We start from the raw sequence: 21550 nt of genomic DNA on the forward strand, positions 1-21550 counted from the left end.
TAGTTGTGTGGGGAAATGGAAAAAAAATAGAATACCACAATTTTGCTAATTTTGGAGGGTTTCATTTTCACTCACATGCAGATACCAAATATTTTATACATTTTTTTTAATGTGCCACTGCCATTAGAGCCGCTGCATTGCCGCATGAGTATTGATCACATTCTTTTAAGATAAGCATCAGTTTTTAGTTCTTGTAATAGAGGCAATGTATTGATTTTAAGACAAATAGATTTGTCTAAAATAGTGAGAACAAGTTGACTATTTGAATTAACACATTAATGACCATGGACGTGTATACATGTCTAGGCAGGATGCACGTTCCCGCACCAGGACGAGTATACACATCCATGGTTCTCATGGGTGCTGCCCAGTGCACCCACGAGATAGCGGCAGGGACTCGGCTGTAACACACAGCTGTACTTATTGGCTGCTCAATACTACAGTGGAAATTCTTTTCCGTTTGAAACACAGAGCAGTCTGCTGACATCATGAGCACAGTGCTCTCTGCTGACATCTCTGTCCATTTTAGGAACTATCCAGGGTAAAAGGAAATCCCCATAGCAAACATATGCTGTTCTGGACAGTTCATAAAATGGACAGAGATCAGAGATGTCAGCAGAGAGCACTGTGCTCGTGATGTCAGCAGACAGTTTTGTGTTTCAAAAAGAAAAGAATTTCCGCTGTAGTATTCAGCAGCTAATAAGTACAGGAAGGATTAAGATTTTTTAATAGAAGTAATTTACAAATCTGTTTAACTTTCTGGCACCAGTTGATTTAAAAAACAAAAAGTTTTTCACCGGCGTACCCCTTTAACCCCTTCAGGACCAAGCCCATTTTGGCCTTAAGGACCGGAGCGTTTTTTGCACATCTGACCACTGTCACTTTAAACATTAATAACTCTGGAATGCTTTTAGTTATCATTCTGATTCTGAGATTTTTTTTTCGTGACATATTCTACTTTAACATAGTGGTAAAATTTTGTGGTAACTTGCATCCTTTCTTGGTGAAAAATCCCCAAATTTCATGAAAAAATTGAAAATTTTGCATTTTTCAAACTTTGAAGCTCTCTGCTTGTAAGGAAAATGGATATTCCAATTTTTGTTTTATTATTCACATATACAATATGTCTACTTTATGTCTGCATCATAAAATTTATGAGTTTTTACTTTTGGAAGACACCAGAGGGCTTCAAAGTTCAGCAGCAATTTTCCAATTTTTCACAAAATTTTCAAACTCGCTATTTTTCAGAGACCAGTTCAGGTTTGAAGTGGATTTGAAGGGTCTTCATATTAGAAATACCCCATAAAAGACCCCATTATAAAAACTACACCCCCCAAAGTATTCAAAATGACATTCAGTCAGTGTTTTAACCCTTTAGGTGTTTCACAGGAATAGCAGCAATCTGAAGGAGAAAATTCAAAATCTTCATTTTTTACACTCGCATGTTCTTGTAGACCCAATTTTTAAATTTTTGCAAGAGGTAAAAGGAGAAAATTTTTACTTGTATTTGTAGCCCAATTTCTCTTGAGTAAGCACATACCTCATATGTCTATGTTAATTGTTCGGCGGGCGCAGTAGAGGGCTCAGAAGCGAAGGAGCGACAAGGGGATTTTGGAGAGAACATTTTTCTGAAATGGTTTATGGGGGGCATGTCACCTTTAGGAAGCCCCTAGGGTGTCAAACTGGCAAAAAAATAAAACATGGCATACCATTTTGGAAACTAGACCCCTTGGGGAACATAACAAGGGGTAAAGTGAACCTTAATACCCCACAGGGGTTTCATGACTTTTGCAAATGTAAAAAAAAAAAAATTACCTAAAATGCTTGTTTTCCCAAAAATTTAACATTTTTGAAAAGGGTAATAGCAGAAAATGCCCCCCAAAATTTGAAGCCCAATTTCTCCTGATTCAGAAAACACCCCATATGGGGGTAAAAAGTGCTCTGCTGGCGCACTACAGGTCTCAGAAGAGAAGGAGTTACATTTGGCTTTTTGGAAGCAAATTTTGCTCTGGGGGCATGCCGCATTTAGGAAGCCCCTATGGTGCCAGGACAGCAAAAAAAAACACACATGGCATACCATTTTGGAAACTAGACCCCTTGGGGAACTTAACAAGGTGTAAAGTGAACCTTAATACCCCACAGGGGTTTCATGACTTTTGCAAATGTAAAAAAAAATTAAAATTTTTACCTAAAATGCTTGTTTTCCCAAAAATTTAACATTTTTGAAAAGGGTAATAGCAGAAAATGCCCCCCAAAATTTGAAGCCCAATTTCTCCCGATTCAGAAAACACCCCATATGGGGGTAAAAAGTGCTCTGCTGGCGCACTACAGGTCTCAGAAGAGAATGAGTCACATTTGGCTTTTTGGAAGCAAATTTTGCTCTGGGGGCATGCCGCATTTAGGAAGCCCCTATGGTGCCAGGACAGCAAAAAAAAAAAAACACATGGCATACCATTTTGGAAACTAGACCCCTTGGGGAACATGACAAGGGGTAAAGTGAACCTTAATACCCCACAGGGGTTTCATGACTTTTGCAAATGTAAAAAAAAAATTAAAATTTTTACCTAAAAAGCTTGTTTTCCCAAATATTTTACATTTTTTAAAAGGGTAATAGCAGAAAATACCCCCCAAAATTTGAAGCCCAATTTCTCCCGATTCAGAAAACACCCCATATGGGGGTAAAAAGTGCTCTGTTGGCGCACTAAAGGTCTCAGAAGAGAAGGAGTCACATTTTGGCTTTTTGGAAGCAAATTTTGCTCTGGGGGCATGCCTCATTTAGGAAGCCCCTTTGGTGCCAGGACAGCAGAAAAAAAACCACATGGCATTACATTTTGGAAACTAGACCCCTCGGGGAACGTAACAGTGTTACAGTGAGTTCTTACACCTCACAGGTTTTTTGAAAAGTGGGCCTAAATTGAAAAATTTGATTTTTTTACACTAAAATGCTGGGGTTACCCAATTTTTAACATTTTCACAAGGGGTAATATGAGGAATTGGGTTACAAATTTTGGAGGGCTTTTTCCCCTGACTATAAAAATCCATCCACATATAGGGTAACGTGCTGGGCGGGCGCACAACAAGGCTCAGAAGTCATAGAGGTCACTTTGTATTTGTGGCCTATGGCATATCAGTAGCTGACGGTTACATACATTCCGAGGAAAATACAAAAATGAAACACCCACATGTGACACCATTACAGAAAGTACCCACCCTGAGGAATGGGTATAGGGGTAAAGAGGACATTTCTAACGCACAGGTGTTTCCTATATTTATTTTCCAGGAATGGATGAAGGGTAGCTTTTGAAAATTGCAATTTTCAACCTATGCTCTGCTTCATCTTTTTGGGAACAACTAACATGTGACTCTGAATTGTCGCCTGGAAATACGACAGAGCTCAGCGAGAACTCTTCGCATTTGAGGCGCATGTTTGTTACGGACCTAACAGTTACATACATTCAGAGGAAAATACAAGAAAGGAACACCCATATGTGAGATTATTACAAACAGTACACCCCCTAGGGAAGGTGTATAGGGTGAAGTGGAGATTTGGAACAGATGGGTGTTCCCTTCATTTATTTTCCAGGAATGGATGAAGTGTACTATGGGGGGAAGAAAATTGCAATTTTAGAACTGATATGCCAATTATTTTCCCAGAATGATGACCCAGAGTACAGCCAAAAGTAAAAAGGATGCCCGCCCCAAACCCTATACTCTGAATCATCATTCTGGGAAGGGGATGTGTGGGGCCGTCCCTATTCTTTTACCTCAAATGCGCAACCCGCTCAGGTGGGGAGAGAGAGCGTTGCGCATTTGAGGCAACGGCAAACCTCCAATGCTGTTGACTCTGTGTCCCATGACCCATTTTTTAGGGGGAAGAAAAAAAAAAAGATATTGGGGGTATTGAGAAAAAGGTTATTTTTTTTTTTTGGGGGGGGGGGGGGGGGGTTGGTATAAAATTTGGAAGACAATGTACCCTGGACTGGTACATTGGAGTTGAATTGTGGGTAATGAAAATTAGGGCAAATGACGGAAAATTTAGTACTCCATGGAAGTGTGATACTCCCTGAAGCAGCCTATGCAGAGGCCCGGATGATCGGGGCAAGTGTCGCATTGAGTGGTGGTGTCCTTCCGAATCCCCCTCTTGCGACACACTCTGCATTTCTTCTGAGATCGTCCCTTCTTTCCAGTGTGGGGGATCACACCTGGAAAGTGTTGGCCGGGGACGATCCGGGGACCTGAAGTTCCAGAGGTGCTCTGACCCGCTCTTTGGCGGTCACCATAGATGAGGGCCTTTAGAACTTCCTCTTGGAACTCCAGGTATGTCCCTGTGTTGCCAGCGTTCTTGTACAGTACAAAAGAGTTGTACATGGCAACCTGTACCATGTAGACCGCAACTTTTTTGTACCATATCATTGTTTTCCGTATGGCATTATATGGCTTGAGGACTTGATCAGAAAGATCAACTCCCCCCATATACCGATTGTAGTCCAGAATACAATCGGGCTTGAGGACCGGTCCCACGGTACCTCGCACAGGGACAGGGGTGCTGCCATTCCCATGAATTGTGGTGAGCATAAGGACATCCCTCTTGTCCTTATACCGGACCAACAACAGGTTATCATGGGTGAGGGCACGGGACTCACCCCGGGGGATAGGAGTTTGCAGGGGATAGGAAGGAAGGCCTCTTTGATTCTTCCGGACTGTCCCACAAGCGAGCGTGGATCTGGCGGCGAGGGATGTGAAGAGAGGGATACTAGTATAAAAGTTATCCACGTAAAGGTGGTAACCTTTATCTAGCAATGGGTGCAAAAGGCCCCAAACGATTTTCCCGCTAACACCCAGAGTGGGGGAACAATCTGGGGGTTCAATGCAGGAATCTCGTCCCTCATACACCATAAACTTGCAAGTGTACCCGGAGGTACTCTCGCAAAGTTTATACATCTTCACGCCATACCGCGCTCGCTTGGTAGGGATGTATTGCCGGAAGCTGAGTCTCCCCTTAAAGCTGATGAGCGACTCATCAATAGCGACCTCCCTTCCAGGGACATAGGCCTCCCAAAATCTGGCCCCGAAGTGATTGATGACCGGCCTGATTTTATACAGTCGGTCATACGCGGGATCAGTTCGGGGGGGACATGCCGCATTATCAGCATAATGCAAACATCTCCGAATGGCCTCGAACAGGGAACGTGCCATGGCCATACTGTAGAGGGGTGTCTGGTAAAAGATGTCCCCACTCCAATATTGCCTGACACTGGGTTTTTTAACTAGACCCATATGCAGCACGAGGCCCCAAAAGGTCCTCATTTCGGCTGCATCGACTGGAGTCTAGCTAAAAGTGAGCCCGGGTTAGCGGCGACGAACTGTTGGGCGTACAGATTCGTCTGTGTAACCATTAGATTAACAAAGTCGTCACTGAAAAAATGACCGAAAAAGTCCTTTTCAGTGAACCCAGCGATGTGAATCTTGATTCCTGAGTCGCCAACAAACTCAGGAATCACGGGCTCGTGGTCCGCTGGCTCAGCCCAGACAAGTTCTCCGGTACGAGGTACCAGTGACCTTGGCAGGGGGGCTTCACTAGTATGAGCGCCAGGGGGACTCATACTAGCATGGGGCACAGGGTCAAGGGCAGAGGAGGTTTGCGGCACCGCACGGCGGCGTCTCCGCCGCCTTGGTGGCTCATCATCAGAACTAGATGAAAAGGAGGACGATGAAATAAGGAAGGTGGGGTCTTCATCGTCCTCTGAGCCGCTCTCGGTGTCGGAGGCAATTATGGCATATGCCTCCTCCGCCGAAAACGCTCTGCGGGCCATTTCCCTACTCTAATGGGGATACGGGTGTGCGTGTGTGGGGGGGGGAAACTTTATTGGTGTGTGTGCTGCGTGTGGTGTGGTGCGATACTACCTCCCTAACCCGCCCTAGCCTAACCTAACTAAACTAACCCGCCCTAACAGAAAAAAATATAAAATAAAAAGGGGACTTTTAAAAAAAAAAGGGGGACTTCTAGCGCAAAAAAAAACCTGCGCCAAAAAAATAAGCGTTTATCTAATCAGTGGTGTGCGCACTGATTAGCGCTTGTGGCGGCAGGGGGCGCAGAAGTCAGAGGGGGGTCCGGCCACTCAGCCCAGAACAGTGGCTGGTGGCTTGTACTCAGACTACCACACAAAAAACCCGAAAAATAAAATAAAAAAACGCTTAACCCCGGAAAAAATGCACCCGCCTGAACAAAAAAAAAAAAAACGCTGATCAGTGATAAATCACCGACAGCGGTGGGACAGGCTGCACACACAGGTACGGTCCGTCCACACAGTACACGCCTGCTACTGGTGGCACGGACCGCCTATGGGTACAAAAAAAATACGCGTTAACCGAAAAAAGTGCCTTTACCACAAAAAAAAACGCTGATCAGTGATAAATCACTGACAGCGGTGAGGCACGCCGCACACACAGGTAAGGTCCGGCCACACAGTACACGCCTGCTACTGGTGGCACGGACCGCCTATGGGTGCAAAAAAAGCGCTAGAAAACGCGTAAAAAAGCGCCGGCACCACAAAAAAAAAACGCTGATCAGTACTACGGGACTGATCAGCGGCGGGTGGACTTTAACAAACGGTGGCGGACCGCTCTTTTATAACTAAGAGGGTCCGCACACACGCTTAGGGAAAAAAGAAAAAAAAAAAGATCTGCGCCAAAAAAAAAAGGCTGGCGGCAGACCGCAGCAACCCAGCAGGGCCGGGGTTACGCAGCTAAAGGTGCTACGGACCCACGGACACCCACTGAGGTACGCCAAAAAAAGAAAAAAAAAAAACTTTTTTTTTTTAACCCTAACCTGTCCCTACCTAAATCTAAAGCTATCCCTGGGGATTTCTGTGCCAAGGGGCCACAGAAAGGGGGCAAGGGGCACTTTTTTTTTACTGAGGGGATGGTGGGCAGCACGGGGCTCCGTCCTGCACACCAGATCTCTGTGAAATGGTGGGCAGAACGGAGCAACGTGCTCCTAGCCCCCACCATCCCCTCCTATTACATTGTGATTGGTGTGGCCACTTTGGCCACCCAATCAAAACTGTACTGAGGGGGGTGGCCACAATGCCAGCCCCCAGTACAGCAAGGATGGTGATTGGTGGTGTATACTACACCACCAGTCACCATCTATATCCTGGTAACAGGGTCACACGTGACCCTCAGGACCCGGAACCGCTGCAGAACGCCGGTTAGTAGTTACCGGCGTCCTGCAGCGATCGCCGGTATAGGAGGTCCTCCGGACCTCCTCCGGCACACTGCCGGGATGTCTGCTGATAGAAATCAGCAGACATCCGGCTCCGATCCGCGCCCGGCGAGCGGCGGGGAACGGAATCGCAGCGCATCACTCATCTGAATTGATGAGTGATGTGCTGCGATCGCCGACATGGGGGGACGTAATGACCCCCCTGGGCGATATGCTGGGATGCCTGCTGAACGATTTCAGCAGGCATCCGGCTCCGGCGCCCCTCCGGCTAGCGGTGAGGGCCGAATTTCCCACGGGCGTATGGATACGCCCTCGGTCCTAAAGGACTCGGAATGCAGGGCGTATCCATACGCCCTATGTCCTGAAGAGGTTAAATAAATATAATGAAAAATAAAAATGCATAATGTGTAGGATCACCCGGCGCACATCTGCAGCATATTATATTCTGCGGATGCCCGCCAGCAGTCACAATAATGAGCTCCCTGCTGCGGCTGGGTAGCTTTGTGTGCCCACTCATAGCGGCGGATTTCCCACCAGTAGTCATGAGTGGACACACTGAGCTACCCAGCCGCAGCATTGATCTTGCCCTTGTGACCACCAGGGGCATCTGCGGTGTGAAATATGCTGCGGATGCGCTCTATGTGACCCTACATTGCATCCCATTCATACTGTGTTTCAGCAGTATGTTAGAGGTATCCATCAGCATCATGTAAAAAAAAAGTGATGCTGACGTATACTGTAGCAGCTCCATTCATTTCTGAATGAGACTGCTACAGTATACACTGGTATCGCTTTTTTGACATGACAACGGACACCTATACTGCAGAAATGCAGTATGAATGGGGACTATCACCCAACCCCCCTCCCCCTCCAACAAAATAAACCACTATTTTCAAGAATTTTAATTTTTTTTTTAACACCCAGTGATGGATATATTGGCCAAGAGTGGGTGCTTATTCCCACAACTTGACGGATATATCCATCAGGAAGTTTAACTGTCACAGACAGCCACATGTCAATGCTAGCCAACCAAGGACTGATCAGAGCGGTCCCTGGTCCAGCCAATACACTTGTAGGGGTGCGGTATTGTCATGACAGCTCTAATCATTTGCAGGCATGGGGTGGGGCCTATAATTCATATAATGATGTCCTGAAAGCCAAAGGAGGCTCCTCTCCTTCTTGGTCCTACCAGGCAGTCAGGCAAACAGATATGACCTAAGTAGGGGTACTGCCCAGCTTGGAACGAACAGGGTGATAAAATATGGGGCGCATTTCCTCCATTTCAAAAGCGATTTACCAAAATGATTTCCCACAAATAAAGAATTTGTGGGAAAAAAAAGCTAATTGCTATTTTGTTCCTCTGACTTTGAAATAATCAACATATTCACTTTTGCCCTAGGTGAATACTTTAGGGGGCTTAGTTTAAAAAATGGGGTAACTTCTGGGGGTGCAGTATTGTTCTGACAGCTAGAATGCTTTGCAAGATGAAGTGTGGCCTATCATTTTTATAATGATTTCCTGAAAGCAAATGGGGGTCCTCTCCTTTTGGGTCCCACCATGTGGCCATGCAACCAAATATGGCCTAAGCGGGGGTATTACCCCACATTGGATGAATGGCGTTTTAAAATATAGGGCGCATTTTCTACTTTTCAGATGCAATGTACAAAAAATATGTCCCACAAATTATGCATTTGTGGAAAAAAAAAGAAAATGACAATTTTTCCACTGACTTTGTAACCATTCCAGACACACAAAAAGGACTCAAATTACTCATTTTTGGTCTAGGTGAATACTTTAGGGGGGTGTAGTTTTTAAAATGGGGTCATTTGTGGGGGTTCTGTATGGTTCTGGCAGCTAAAACCCTTTGCAGGCATAAAGTGTGGCCTATAATCCATTCGACCTAAAATGATGCCCTGAAAGCCAAATAGTGTTCCTCTCCTTCTGGGTCATACCAAAGGAACCAGAAATGGCCTAAGCGGGGGTATTTCCAAACATGGGCCGAGCAGCTCACTAAAATATAGGGTGCATTTCTTTCAGTATCAGAACTGATGTACAAAAAAAGGGGGGGGGGGGGTGTTCCTATGTTCTACCACCATAAAATTTCTGCAAATCTTGCATAGCACATAAAAAAAAGATGTACTTTTCAAATTTTGAAAATGTTGAAAATTTCAAGTTAAATTGTTAGGCTTCTAATTCATTTAAAATGTTACCGTATATACTCGAGTATAAGCCAAGTTTTTCAGCACGAATTTTCATGCTGAAAACGCCCCCCTTGGCTTATACTCGAGTGAACTAAAAAAAAAAAATCCCAGTTGAGGGGTGGTCAGGGCGTCCATCTTCGGCCATCTATGCTGCAGGGACCATCCGGTGGGGAGGGTTAGTCATTCTGGGCTGTCCATCTTCACCGGGAGGCCCTCTTCTCCGCTCCAGGCCAGCCCCAAACTAGTGACGCTGCATTGATGCCACCGCGCAGGGACGTTCATGCGCAGGGACGTCCCTGCACGTCGTCGTCATCGCAACGCCACGAGTCCGTTGCTGGCCCGGAGCGGAGAAGAGGGCCTCTCGGTAAGTTGGACAGCCCAGAACGACTAACCCTCCCCACCGGACAGTCCCTGCAGCATAGATGGCCTGGTGAGTAGAAAACAAAAGGGGGGTCTGGATGATGACAAAGGGATTGACAGGTGGTGATGATGAAGGGGGGGATGATGACGAGGGGGATGATAACAAGGGTGATAATGACAGGGTGATGATGATGAGGGTGATAATGACGGGGGTGATGATGACGGAGGTGTTAATGACGGGGGTCTGAATGATGACAGCGGGGATGATGACATGGGGGGATGATGTATTTCCCACCCTAGGCTTATAGTTGAGTCAATAACTTTTCCAAGGTTTTTGGGGTGAAATTAGGGGCCTCGGCTTATATTCGGAATGGCTAATACTCGAGTATACACGGTAATTAAAAATAAAAGAAATGCTTTCAAAATAAAGTAGACATCTGAAAGTATAGGTTTCATAAACTATTTGGTCAGAAAGTATAAATATTTGCAACCTATTAGTGTTAAAATAGCAACAAATCATTTTTTTGTTTCATGATTTTTTTGCATTGTAAAAAATAAAATAAAATAAAACTACAAATGATATCAGCTTACTTTTACTATGTACATGAACATGAACTTGTGACAAAAAAACAATGTCAGAATTATCGTGATTGGCAGAACGTTACCAGAGTTATTCTCTAATAAAGTCAAACATCCCCGATTTGAAAAAACAGGCCTGGTCTTTCAGGGACGTACAGGTTTACTTGTGTTGGTCCTTAAGGTAAAGGACAAATATTGCTGTGACTGTTGTAGACCAGCAATGATCAATGCCAGTTTGTTTATTATTAGTGTTGAGCGGCATAGGCCATATTCGAATTTGCGAATATTCGCGAATATATGGACGAAAATTAGCATATACAAAATTAGTATAGGCGAAAATTCGCATATGCGAAAATTAGCATATGTAAATTTTCGCATATGCTAAAATTCGCACATCGGTCTCACACAGTAGTATTAGAGCCTTCTTTACACCACACAAGCTGGAAGCAGAGAGGGATGATCACTGTGATGTGTACTGTGAAAAAAAAAAAAAGAATATTCGTAATTACGAATATATAGTGCTATAGTCGCGAATATTCGCGAATATGCGATATTCGCGAATAAAATTCGCATTGCGAATATTCGCGAGCAACACTATTTATTATATTTGGCTGGGCTGTGCATAAATAGTAGGGATGGAGATGGGTCAAAGGAAGGCTCCCCAGAAAACATTCCATAAGGAGAAGAGCATGTTATTGTGGTATTACATGGAGCCTATTCAAACATTAGACAAGCTTTACTTATTAGCTGGTTCTCCTATTTGGCATCATGAATGGGCATATGGACAAAAGATGTTTTGATGAAACAGACTCTTTAAATTTACTGAAGGTATATCAGAATAGGTTAGCAAGATCAGATTGGTGGAGTGCTGCCACTCCACAAGATGTTTGCTAGAACCGCTGCTCCATCATACACAGTGAAACCAATGTAGACATAGACAACTCATGTATTGTATGATCAATATATGGCAAAAGCATGATGTGTAAAAAAAAAAGCTCTAATTTCCTCCCTGACTCAGGATGAATCTATAAACATGTCAAAGGTATATGTAGGACAGCACTCGCCAGATAGATGCAATCTAGTTTATTCCAATGATGTAATGTTTAGGCCTAACAGGCCTTTATCAAGAGTGTCATTGTGGTCTTTGTCAAGCTGTAATGCACTGGCATTTTCCTATACAGTGGGCCACTGCAAGAAAATATATACTTATTTATAATGGCATACATTGTCTGGAGTATACATCTTTGGAAAAAGCCTTGGACTCTTTACAGAAATTAAAGTTTACAGAAATGTTGTAATCTGTATTGTGTTTGTTGATTTGTCATATTAGTAAAAGTTTTGGGCTTGAATAACAAAACATTTCGTGTCTGGCTTGTAAACATAGTTAGCAGAACTTCATAAGAGTATAAAAAGTGATAGATGTCCTAAAACAACCATTAATCTACACTTAATTTGAGTTGAATAAATATTTAAGGCTCTTACAGAAAAATAATAATGGGACAATGTATTATTTATAAAATGTTTTATTATTATTATAGATCAATATCATGGATATGAATTATGCAAAAATGGTATTACTATAAAAGCCTATAAAAAGAATGCTTGACAAACGTGTTAGTAAAGGGGTAACAGGTGACTCACTGCTTGTCAAATATTACATTTTTATTCATTGTTTTGTGATAACACACAAAAATAGCATGAAATTAGCATACACATACCAGCTCTTTTTTCTTCATACATTCCATAAGGATCATAAAAAGGTGCTGTGCTTGGGTTCGAGAGTAGGTGAAGGTCTTCTGGATAGTAACTAGTAGCTGGTCCCTTAATGTTTCATTAATAAGGCTGAGGAGAGACATGTTATTCATGTTATACTGTCCATGTAGACCTTGCAAATGTTATTTTCAAACCGGCAATTCAAATATTATAAGGGGGGTCAATAGATCAAGAAACAGCAGTAAAGGTTGTATTCATACTAGATATTGTGATCCCCTTGTAGTGCGAGTTTTGTCTCCCACTGAAGAGATCCTTTACAGTATTTTATAGGACTTATCTTATAAGTAGAATCCCAACAATGCCAGTAAACCTTGGCATTACTAAGGACTTTGCTGTTCTAAAGATATTATACATGAAGGATTGAGGGATGCAAACTCGTTCATGTGATAAATTTATATTTTTCCTTTGAGGCTAAGTTGATTATTGATATATACTTAACATGATAAAAAGTGGTTTATTATACTATTTTTCTCTTCTTTATTTATGTTTTATGAAACAATTTACAGTATATTTCAGAAATGCGTTTTCTAAAGAAAATATTCTCTCTTGCATTTTTCATAGCTTCACTGTGTCCCAGATTTCACATGCCAAAGATAAAATACTTATATTCTACTTCTGACCAGCCCAATATACTTTAGAGGCTACCAGGGGAGGCTATCTACATAGTCTAGTGCCTTAGAGGACTCTTTATGCCTCTATACGTGCTCTGTGTATGAGGCCTTATACTATGTGCCTGGCTTTACTAAATTATTGTGTAGTTATTATCATATGCTATGACATACATCCCCCACTTTCCATTTGAGTGCCTTTTTCAGGCACCTGGATCCTACAACTACCTGTACCTCCTATAGCAACCCTTTTGACATTATCCTGCTCTTTGTTTTAAACTATTTATTCTCAATATTGCTGTTCCCTCACGTAAATACCTTTTCATGTTTCTGATTGGTCATACATAAGTAACAGGGTATATGTAAGTGTGGAACAATTGGCTGAACATTATGTTTATTGAAAGGAGTGAGGAAAGCACAAAAAAGTCTTATAGGTGGCTAAATACAGAGGAGTGGCAACCTATTAGGTGCAGCAACCTACAGCTATGGTGGCTGAAACCTACAAAACAGATTTAAATCTTTAAAAAAGCACTCCAAGAATGTTTGGCCTATGTGAAGCTCACTCCTGGTATTCCTGCAGTGTGATCTGTTTTATCCGAGCTCAGCTGCATCCATACATTTCATTACTGCAGCTGAGTCACTTAGACCACCAGAACTTGACTTAAATGTCTTTAATGTGTCTCATGAAGTGATATGTCCTGTGTTAGCTGACCATCTGAAAACTAAAGAACTACATTGTCCACCATCAGATCCTCAGTAGCTTGCAGACTCCTCCCCACCCATCTCTATCCTTATGTCCCTCCATTTATAGAATGCTGCAGTATGATGCTCCATAAGGACAGGAGTGCAGTTATATTATGTAGTAGGTGAGTTTAAATGATTAGCTGCAGAGCTTTACCACTACACTGATCACATTGCTAGCCTCTGTCATGTGATGTGAGCACATTCAATAGTATGTCCTGTTGTGATGTAGCCAGACATTGTTCTCCTGTGTGTAAAAGCTAAAAATAAAAATATACTTTATATTTTGAGTTATGTGGCAGATGACCTGTGTCACTGATATGTCATTTGCTGCACTTAAAGAGAAACTGACAGCTTGTTCACCTGCACTTAATATACTGGGTTATATTGCAGGTGATCAGCTTTAAAGAAAAGAATTATTCACATTTATCAGTGAAGTACTTGCAGAATTTTAGCCGTTTGTTGCTGTGCACAATGGTGGTGGAAAGCCGGCTCACAAAGCTCCTCTGCCTCCTCAATATTCACCTCCCGGCCTGTCCCCGTGATGAATATTTTAATTCATGCTGTGGATGAGAGCTCTGATCTCTAAGCAGTATGCAGGCATCGCTTGCCTTCTATGTGTAGCGGGGCAGAGTGCTCACCTCTGGCAGGCTCTCACGTCCTAGTGACGTGAAAGTGAAGACATTTGCATATTTAGCAAGGGGGCGGCCAGGAAGTAAATATTAATGAGGCTGGGGAGCTTGGTGAGCCGGCTTCCCGCCTCCATTTCGCAGAGCAGCCCAATAGGAACGGATATATAATTGGCCAGAACTCTGCAGCCACTTGACTGATAAATGTGAATACATGTTTTTTTAAAGAGTGGGTTTTGTGCTGATGAACAAGCTTTCAGTTTCACTTTAAATAGGACTCAGAGCAAGTGCAGTGATGATATTTCACCTCGTTTTCCTCTGCAAAGTAAGCGGCATCATGAGAAATGTTGGCCGTAGTAGGAAACCATATCTTAGGGGAAATAGGAATCAAGATGGCAGAGAATCCATGCATCCATCAAAAAAAAAAAAAAAAGGATAGACAACATATACACAAGAGCCTATATTTTATTATTTAATAATAGCCAAATGTTGTACTATAGTGTATAGAGTATAGGCAAAAAAAATTTTTAGATTTTGGGAAGAGATTTCTTTTTATGAACAAGCATTATTTCACAAAGGATTTCACTCCTTTTTTATATTGCCTTCACTTCGTTTTAAATCCTTAGCTTTCTTTTTTCAGCTGCTTGTCATGTGCTCAGAAAAGCCAAGGTAGCAGGAGGTAGCTTACAAAATACTGCCCCTCTCACCGACACCAGATGTATTGACGGTGCATGCCTCTCAATAAATCCAGCGCATCTGAGGCTGCCTGAGTAGATTTCTACAACATTTTTACAACATTTTATGCCTGTAAATTGTAGTACATTTGGTGAAGGGCAGACCATGCCACCTGTAAGCCATGGCATGCTCCCCCATGCCTGTCCACTTGGTTTGTGCAAATACGTTGTTAGCACAGCAATTTGTGACTTCCTTTTCAAGTCTGCTCCTGGCGCACATTTGATGTGTTTTTCTGTTTTAAGTTTAACACAATCCATTAGTGGCAACATTTTTTTTTAGCTTTTTTTCATACTAAGTAACACTTGGCCTAATTAGAACAAAGAACAAGAAAACAAAGCAACATGTAGAATGATTATGAGGGTAATGAAACCTACCAATATAGTTAAATAGATCTGTGTGTGCTTGTGTCTGTAAGGATGGGGCTGTGATATGTGTGTGAAAATGTCCGGAACCTAATTGGGGGGGGGGTGTCGATGTCAGGGTTATGGTTGATGTCAGGCTGCTCTAGGGGGCACAGGTGCAAAGTTCAAGGGGGCCTGGATGTTTTTCTAGAGAGTAATAACAACATTAGAGGTTTTTAGATTTAGGGGGATAGAACGTTGATGCAGGGATTTATTTTGATCGCCATATTGGGGTCGGGAAGGAATTTGTCATGGAGCAATTGCTATCGGCCTCATGTTTTTGTTTTTTTTTTGGCTTCCTCTGGATCAACACAGTAGGGTTTTAAATTGAACTTGATGGACTTGATTGTCTTTTTTCAACCTTACAAACTATGTTACTATGTTACGATATGAGGGTGGCATAAGGCTGCCACTATATTTTGGAGTGTTTTGGTTATCAAGTTGCGTCACTAGTATCTTGAATGTATGAAATAAAAACAGAAGCATATTGAAAGTTTATTTTGAGGTAACAAAATTTGTTGTTCACCTTGTCAAAGTGTACTTTAATCTCTGAGATGTTCCCCAAATGTTCAGGCTTCAGAGCTGAAATTCCAGTCTCTTAGGAAGAGTAGGTTCACATCCAGCACATCTGCAGTGTATTTGACGCTGTGGATGTGCTGCCGGCAGACACAGAGCAACTGCGGGGTAAGCTCCTTGCTGCGTCCCGGTAGCTCGTGACTGCCACCATGAAATCTGCTGCTAAGAGCAGACACACAGAGCTACAGGGAACAGGGTGCTTGCTCTGCTGTTGCTCTGTGGCTGCCGGCAGCGCATCTGCAGCGTCAATTTGTGTGTGACCCTATCCTAAAGGGAATCTGTCAGCTACATTGCACATTCCAAATTGCTGACACTGTTAGCTGACATGGGAGACCCATGGTACACATTTCATATATCGGTCTGTTTTTCCATAATGTAGAAAATTTATTTTACTCTCTGGTGCCAAGTGTCAAAGAGGTGTTCCTAAGCTCCTGATGTGCTAAGGGCTGGAACGCCTCTTGGCTCTCCCTCCCATCTCTTTTCCTGCTTGAATAAGAGCTTCTAGTGTTGAGTCCTGTATCCAAATCTTGTTCATGTGCTGTGCATACAAATGGTGTGCAGGTGTGAGATTTGGAAAAAGGGCTCATCCTTTAGCTTACTGTCAATCAAGCAGGGACAGGAAGGATAGCAAAGAGGTGTTTTAGATTATTTAGTGTATAATATTGTAATGTATTGTACTTGTCTTTATTTTTATCCCCAAAATTGTAAAGCACTGTAGAATTTGTTGGCGCTATATAAATAAATATTATTATTATGTCTTCTTGCCCTAGCAGCTGTCTTACAGTTTGGAATGTGAATTACAGCTGAGAGATTCCCTTTTAGTATGTTATTATCCAGTTTATTCTTCTGCAACAAATGATCAGTATTTTTCCATCAATCTATTTAGAATATATCATTATCAAAATCTCAGTTTTTATACCACAATAAAAATGGACAGGAAGCAGAACAGTAAAAAATGTGGGCACAAAACTTCTAAAAGGCCATACTCTTGTGAAAAGGCATAGGAGAAGTAGCTCAAGTAAAAGATGCAGATGTATTTACCCAAGGTTCACCAAGAAGTGTTTCTGCTCTTCACTGGAACTGGAAAATGACTTCAGTGAGCAGCTAAAATGTTGTAAACATTTTACCATGTCTTATTCCAGTGTCCTAGCACCCATCTACAAGCTGCTGTGGTGTAAAGGTTGTGGTTCTGTCGTAGACAATTAAATCCTGTCTGGGCATTGTGAGGTAAGCTTGTCTAAGGTATTCCAATGCTTTTACACTGCTTAATATATGCATCCCCTAAATCATGGCTCCACTGGTGTTTAGGCTGTATATCACTCAAGAACTGTCTCCAGTCTAAATTGAGAGGATATCTGTTCTACATCAATGGACAGTTTCTCAAGTCAGAAGAGATAAACACAGTCACCTTACACCTTTAATAGGGAATTGTAATGCAGTTAACCATGAGTAAAAGTCTACACTGCTCAAGTGCCACATACTGGCATACCTTTTCACTTGCCCCCACCTTTCAGCCCCTCCTTGACTAACGTACAGGGCTTTGTACCTTATTTAAGAAGAGTCTTGGAGGGGAGGACAAGTGAGGAGGTCTGCCAGGTTGTGGCACTTAAGCAGCTTGGCACCACCTCTGTGACACTTGGTTTAGAAATAAAAAGGGGATTTAATTGGTGTGGCTGTGCATCCCACTACATTTTTCCTTGAGGGCTGGTTGCAGAACCGTTAGCCCAGTGAGGGCAGAAGGCATTCGATGTATACATAGCTTAGAAGGAGGCATACAATATGTGTATAGCTTTCATGACCTTTTGCTCTTGCATGGGAAACCACATTCACAGCAGGGACTCCGATCATTTTGACATAAGTCCAGGCTCCTGCACATTAAACAGTGGTGCACTATGCAGTGCTGTTTAATGTATCACCTGTGGAGGTAAGTGCTGATGCTATTCATGACCACTTAACTCTTTACTCTCTATGGGCTGGGTACTACTCTGTAGTGTAGAACTTGCATGGGTAGCAAATCAGCAGTGGATTTCATGCAGCTAAATCTGTTGCATGAAATCTGCAGTGGACTGAGTCGGGATTTTATCCTAAATGGATGTGCAATTATTATAGCAAAAATTACAGAATCCCTCTAGTTAATTTTAAAATTGCATTCTTAGACACTGATTTGGTGTTTGGTCGAATTGTGGCTGAGTCAATATTGCTCCATTTGACCTTACTCTTAGAACATTCATTTTCAGTACCCAGCAATTTTAGACTAGGTTTTCACACAGGTTTTTTTTTTCTGTCTTTTTTGGATATCTGCTACTGCAGCTTTTGAGCCAGTGCCAGCAGTGTATTCATGCTGTATCCACTTCTGACTTTGGCTCAAAAATTGCAGTGGCAGTTTAAAAAAAAAATGCCAGAAGAAAACCTGTGTGGAAACCTAGCCTAACTCTTTAGAAGACCATGATGTGGATGCAACTATGAAATCGTACCTCTCCAAGGAATATTCCACATAAATTTTAACTATAAGACATAGTCATTGTACTGCTGCCTAGGCTCCTTACATGACAGTGCGCTCAGCCTATCACCGGCCGAGGCGGGACATCGCTGCAGCCGGCTATGCGCTGACTGCAGTGTGACGATCCGAGCCCAAGAAGCAGGAAGCAGAGCAGCAGCGGAGGAATGGGACACCGATATCGGAGCAACAGGGGAATATAGGAAGGTAAGTTAACCCCTTAACGATGCAGGACGTATATTTACGTCCTGCGCCGGCTCCCGCGATATGAAGCGGGATCGCGCCGCGATCCCGCATCATATCGCGTCGGTCCCGGCACTCATCAACGGCCGGGACCCGCGGCTAATACCACACATCGCCGATCGCGGCGATGTGCGGTATTAACCCTTTAGAAGCGGCGGTCAAAGCTGACCGCCGCTTCTAAAGTGAAAGTGAAAGTGACCCGGCTGCTCAGTCGGGCTGTTCGGGACCGCCGCGATCAAATCGCGGTGTCCCGAACAGCTGACAGGACACCGGGAGGGCCCTTACCTGCCTCCCCGGTGTCCGATCGGCGAATGACTGCTCCGTGCCTGAGATCCAGGCAGGAGCAGTCAAGCGCCGATAACACTGATCACAGGCGTGTTAATACACGCCTGTGATCTGTGTAAAAGATCAGTGTGTGCAGTGTTATAGGTCCCTATGGGACCTATAACACTGCAAAAAAAAAAATGTAAAAAAAAAGTGTTAATAAAGGTCATTTAACCCCTTCCCTAATAAAAGTTTGAATCACCCCTTTTCCCATAAAAATAATAAAACAGTGTAAAAAAAAATAAAAATAAACATATGTGGTATCGCCTCGTGCGTAAATGTCCGAACTATAAAAATATATCATTAATTAAACCATACGGTCAATGGCGTACGCGCAAAAAAATTCCAAAGTAAAAAAAAGCGCATTTTTGGTCACTTTTTATACCATTAAAAAATTAATAAAAAGTGATCAAAAAGTCCGATCAAAACAAAAATCATACCAATAAAAACTTCAGATCATGGCGCAAAAAATGAGTCCTCATACCGCCCTGTACATGGAAAAATAAAAAAGTTATAGGGGTCAGAAGATGACATTTTTAAACGTATAAATTTTCCTGCATGTAGTTAGGATTTTTTCCAGAAGTGCGACAAAATCAAACCTATATAAGTAGGGTATCATTTTAACCGTATGGACCTACAGAATAATGATAAGGTGTAATTTTTCCCGAAATATGCACTGCGTATAAATGGAAGCCCCCAAAAGTTACAAAATGGCATTTTTTCTTCGATTTTGTCGCACAGTGATTTTTTTTTCCGTTTCGCCGTGCATTTTTGGGTAAAATGACTAATGTCACTGCAAAATAGAATTGGCGACGCAAAAAATAAGCCATAATATGGATTTTTAGGTGGAAAATTGAAAGGGTTATGATTTTTCAAAGGTAAGGAGGAAAAAACGAAAGTGCAAAAACAGAAAAACCCTGAGTCCTTAACCCCTTAAGGACCAAGGACGTACCGGTACGTCCTTGGTCCTGCTCTTCTGATATAACTGTGTAACCCCGCGTCATATAACGGCGGGCCCGGCGTCATAGTGAAGCCGGGAGCCGCCTCTAATAGCGCGCAGCGCCGATCGCGGCGCCGCGTGCTATTAACCCTTTAGCCGCGCACTCAGAGCTGAGCCGCGCGGCTAAAAGTGAAAGTGAAAGTTCCCGACTAGCTCAGTCGGGCTGTTCGGGATAGCCGCGGCTAATCGCGGCATCCCGAACAGCTGACAGGACAGCGGGAGGGTCCCTTCCTGCCTCCTCGCTGTCCGATCGCCGAATGACTGCTCAGTGCCTGAGATCCAGGCATGAGCAGTCATGCGGCAGAATCGTTGATCACTGGTTTCTTATGAGAAACCAGTGATCAACATAGAAGATCAGTGTGTGCAGTGTTATAGGTCCCTATGGGACCTATAACACTGCAAAAAAAAAGTGGAAAAAAAAGTGAATAAATATCATTTAACTCCTCCCCTATTAAAAGTTTGAATCACCCCCCTTTTCCAAAAAAAAAAAAAAAAAACAGTGTAAATAAAAATAAACATATGTGGTATCACCGCGTGCGGAAATGTCCGAATTATAAAAATATATCATTAATTAAACCGCTCGGTCAATGGCGTGCGCGCAAAAAAATTCCAAAGTCCAAAATAGTGCATTTTTGGTCACTTTTTATATCATTTAAAAATGAATAAAAAGTGATCAATAAGTCCTATCAATGCAAAAATGGTACCGTTAAAAACTTCAGATCACGGCCCCATACACGGAAAAATAAAAAAGTTATAGGGGTCAGAAGATGACAATTTTAAACGTATTAATTTTCCTGCATGTAGTTATGATTTTTTCCAGAAGTCCGACAAAATCAAACCTATATAAGTAGGGTATCATTTTAATCGTATGGACCTACAGAATACATATCAGGTGTCATTTTTACCGAAAAATGTACTACGTAGAAACGGAAGCCCCCAAAAGTTACAAAACAGCGTTTTTTTTTCAATTTTGTCGCACAATGTTTTTTTTCCCGCTTCACCATAGATTTTTGGGCAAAATGACTGACGTCATTACAAAGTAGAATTGGTGGCGCAAAAAATAAGCCATCATATGGATTTTTAGGTGTAAATTTGAAAGAGTTATGATTTTTTAAAGGCAAGGAGCAAAAAACGAAAATGCAAAAACGGAAAAACCTCCGGTCCTTAAGGGGTTAACGGGTTAAAGTTCTTTTTTTTAAAGTTTTTGCAGCCCGGGCACAAGGGAAGGGAAAAGTGTTGCGCTGCAGTTCTTCTTTAAATATAAAACAAAGTAATTGGCATCAGAATAGAATGGCTTTCTTTAACCTTTCTTTGGCTTTTTTTTTACTTTGTAGAAAATTTACAAATCACAGATTAATAGCTGAACTTTCTAGATTCATGACACGTACAAAACAAATAAAGTTTTCCCGATTAAGGAAAGGAAACACTCAATGTTGAAAAATAACTCAGCTTTATGCAGAATCTAATTTCTCATGCGTGAAGTCCGCACTTCAAATAGTTAAGGCAAAAGCTGGAGGAGGAGCAACAATGTACTATTTTTTAATTTTTTTTATTGATTCCAAAATTGTTTCCTCAACAGTGAGTGGTTACTGTACATAATTGGATCCCCTACTTAATCTGGGAATACACAACTAAATATTTAAATATGTAAAAATGAC

General features: G+C 42.3%; 1 protein-coding gene across 11 annotated transcripts in view; it reads right to left on the reverse strand.

Annotated features, from left to right (window-relative positions):
• Positions 1–21550, reverse strand: part of TRPM3 (transient receptor potential cation channel subfamily M member 3) — a 714607-nt gene that overhangs the window by 217654 nt on the left and 475403 nt on the right. For all 11 annotated transcript variants that reach the window (XM_056523079.1, XM_056523077.1, XM_056523078.1 and 8 more), the window contains one exon: positions 12084–12207. In XM_056523079.1, coding sequence (XP_056379054.1) covers positions 12084–12207 — 124 coding nt within the window. The remainder of the gene's footprint in view (positions 1–12083; positions 12208–21550) is intronic.

This window comes from Hyla sarda, chromosome 1 (genome assembly GCF_029499605.1).
Source record: "Hyla sarda isolate aHylSar1 chromosome 1, aHylSar1.hap1, whole genome shotgun sequence".
Classification (NCBI taxonomy): Eukaryota; Metazoa; Chordata; class Amphibia; order Anura; family Hylidae; genus Hyla; species Hyla sarda.